General features: G+C 60.6%; 1 protein-coding gene across 1 annotated transcript, besides 1 other annotated feature; it reads right to left on the reverse strand.

Annotated features, from left to right (window-relative positions):
- Positions 1 to 2: 2 nt before the first annotated feature.
- Positions 3 to 2,702, reverse strand: Tco025E_05428 (uncharacterized protein; the record flags this gene model as incomplete). Its single annotated transcript, XM_029372327.1, has 1 exon — positions 3 to 2,702. A coding segment is annotated over one exon (2,700 nt), but the record flags the coding sequence as incomplete, so codon positions are not given.
- Positions 2,703 to 2,990: 288 nt separating this feature from the next.
- Positions 2,991 to 3,028: a sequence feature (A-rich).
- Positions 3,029 to 3,352: the final 324 nt, after the last annotated feature.

Raw genomic sequence — 3,352 nt, forward strand, 5'->3', positions numbered from 1 at the left:
TGGGGGCTCGCCGCCGCCGCCGCCGCCTTGGTTGCCGCGGGCAGCCCAGCAATTTGGGCGCGTCGTGCCTCAGCCTGCTGCCGGAGAGAGTTCAGCTCCTCCTCAGTTGCACGCAGCCGCTGCTGCACGTTGTCGCGCTCCGCCTCCGCCTTCTGCTTGGCCGCGGAGACCGCCTCGTACTCCTCTGCCGTCACGGTGTAGAGCGGGGGCGCCGCACTGTGCGCGGACAACTGCCGGGACCGCGTGGGGCTCGTCGCCGCCGCCGCCTTGGTTGCCGCGGGCAGCCCAGCAATTTGGGCGCGTCGTGCCTCAGCCTGCTGCCGGAGAGAGTTCAGCTCCTCCTCAGTTGCACGCAGCCGCTGCTGCACGTTGTCGCGCTCCGCCTCCGCCTTCTGCTTGGCCGCGGAGACCGCCTCGTACTCTTCTTGAGGAGTGATAGATTCTTCTTTTGGGGTCTTTTGTAGGGAATTGGCATGTATTTCATGAAGTTTGAGTGTACGTGGAAAATGATGGGCTTCGATGATGCATTGTAGATCTTGGCTTTGTGCTTTTTGTTGTTGGAGTACGGCGTCAACAAGAAGATGGTCATTGGTTGCGGTGGGACTGATGTATTGAATGGTTGCGTCTGTGCTACTGAGGACTTCGCAGTACTCTGCCCAGAGTGTTTGCTGGAGGTCTGCAGGATACGTTTTGACTACGTCCATCCAGTACTTGCCGGGGAGCCGCCTGTAGTAGTGGTGCACTGAGGCGTGGAGTGGTGTGAGTGTCTGCGGCGGCGTACGGTTTTCTTTTGGCGTGGCCTCCGAAGCATGTGCTGTGTGCCCCTTTGGGTTGTCTAGGAGCTCCTGCAGGAGCTCCTCGACATATTTTTTCTCAACATCCAGACTACACTGCAGTGCCTCTATCTTTTCAGTGGCCTGAAGAAGCGCTTCCTCCTTCTCTTCACATATCGTCTTGTATTTGTTAAGTTCCAGCAGATGATTTTGCACCTCGTCTTCCTCGAGCTTCGCACTCGTGCGCAGCTGCTTCAAGCTCTCCGTGGATGCCTCGAGGTCTTCTGTGGCTCCAGCAGCTGCTTCACCTTTCCCCTGCATCATTTTCTTTTCTATGGGACTCGTTTTGCTGACGGCGTGGTGCGGTGCCTGACCCGGCGTGAGTGTCTTAAGCCTCTTCTCTAATGCCTGCAGCGCTGAGTCTTTCTGCGCCAGCTGCCCCGAGAGCAACTGAATCATTTCATCCTTCTGCCTAGCATCCGCCGCGGCCTGCGTGATGGACTCCTCGTTGGTTCGCACCTTTTCCTCCAACTGCAGTACAGTTGTTCGCAGGGCTTTGATCTGCGCGGCCCGCCCGTCCGCCGCGGAGCTACCACTTTGAGCGTTGCTGCGGAGGCGGGTCGCAGTGTCCTCCAGCAGCAGAATATTTCTCTCCTGGTAAATTTGCAGCTGCACCTCCAGATCCTCGTTGCGGGCCTTCAGCTTATTGATCCGCTGCTTCTGGGAGGAGGTCTTCGCCTGCAGCTTCGTCAGCCGTCGCTTCTCCGCGGTGCGCCGCTGCTCGTAGTGCTGCAGCTTGGCGTCCACGTCGTGTTCGTCCCCGGTGACCTGCAAAGCCTGAAGGAGACCCTCCGCCCCGCTTAGCCACACCGTCCAATGCGTCGCACGGTACAACCGCCGCATGGACAAAATGGGGCAGTTCACGTGGCGTGGGGCAAGCTGAATGCGCTGTATCGGGGCCAGCTCCCGCGGGTTCCAGACCACCACAAAGCCGTCCTTTGCGCTGCTCCACATGCGCGGGGAGACGTGGACGATCGAGGTGATGGGGCCGCTGTGCTGCCCGTGCAACACCGCCACGCAGCGCCGCCCCTCGCCCCTGCGCCAGTCCCAGACGAGGATGCTGCAGTCGTCGCCGCCAGACCACAAGTACCCGCTGCGGGGGTGAACTTCCATGGCGAGAACCGGACCCTCGTGCCCGCGCAGCGTCGCCAGGCAGGCCTCGTCCGTCTTAATCTGCAGCGGCGCCTTCGGGTCCCAGACCTTGACGGTCGTGTCGTCCCCGCAGGAGAGAACAAACGCATCCTCCAGCCCCGCGCCGTCCGCAGCGGTGTACGCGTCATCTTCGTCGTCGCGCTCCGTCGCATCGTCGCCGGCCGACGTGGAGCTCGGGCCGGCGTGCCCAGGAACAACAATCACGCACCGCACCCGGTTGGTGTGTCCGGAGAAGAGCCGAATGTACGTGCACTTCGACCTTGACCACTGGTACACCTTCCAATCCTCCCCACCACTATACACATAGTCGCTCACGGCCGAGCTCGCGAGGGCGTGGACCGCGCCGGCGTGCTGCACAAACTCGCGCTCCAGCGTCCCAGTGACGGAGTTGTAGCAGCGAATAAACCCGTCCGAGAAGGCTGCCCACATCTGCCCCTCAGCAACTCTGCGCAAGACTGTGCAGAACGCCGACTGCCGTGCACTGACCTCAAAGAGGGTTTCTCCGCGAGGCGCAGCGCGGACCAGAATGCGTCCGTCCATCTCAGCGGTCCAGACCCGCAGCTTGCCGCCGTACTCCACCGCGCGTGCCGCTCCTGCGACGGAGTACGTGGAGACCGTCCTGTCGCATCGCTGGCTGTCGAGGGAGATCGAGCGCAGGGAGGGCAGCGTGGCACGGGAGGCCGCCGAGGGTGAGCCACGGCAAAACGGCTGCGACATTCGGGGGCCCGTGTGCAAGCGCCCGCGGTGGCGCGGAAAAAAAAGCTTTAGGAAGAAGAGCCCGAACTAACGTCGGCGCGTATGTGCAGAGCGAAGCAGACAAACCAACGACCACAACAACAAAAACAAGAACAAAAAACAAAGAATGAAAGAAGAGGGAACACGCCCGTTCTGCACTCGCCAAGCCCCACCGGGGAAGAAGTCTTGCCGGTTGTTCGCGCCGTCTTTTGCGTTGCCGACGCTTGCAGACAAAAGAGCGGTGCAAGACCGCAAAGTCAGGGGCACAGCCAAAGAAAGGAAAAACAAACAAAAAAGCACACAAATAACGCAGCACAATGCAGCGAACGGAAATGCGGGGAGGTAAACGAAGACCACGCACTAGGGCCGCAGCCTGACACCGCGGCCAGCACGCGCAAATAAAAGTATAGAGCGACGGCCATCCACCGACTCACGACACCAGCGCCGTAATGCGCGGCCCACACACACGCACTCAGAGACAACTGCGGTAATAAATAGACGACACCATCTTCCTTTCATCCGAAGCAAGAAGATCCAGAGGGCACGATGGTGACGAAAGCCATGAGGCAATAACTTCGGGGAAACTAGCGCATTTGGCCAGTGCCTTCACCACCACGCACCGTCGACACCCT

Source organism: Trypanosoma conorhini (assembly GCF_003719485.1).
Source record: "Trypanosoma conorhini strain 025E chromosome Unknown Tco_14.4_contig_00316, whole genome shotgun sequence".
NCBI lineage: Eukaryota > Euglenozoa > Kinetoplastea > Trypanosomatida > Trypanosomatidae > Trypanosoma > Trypanosoma conorhini.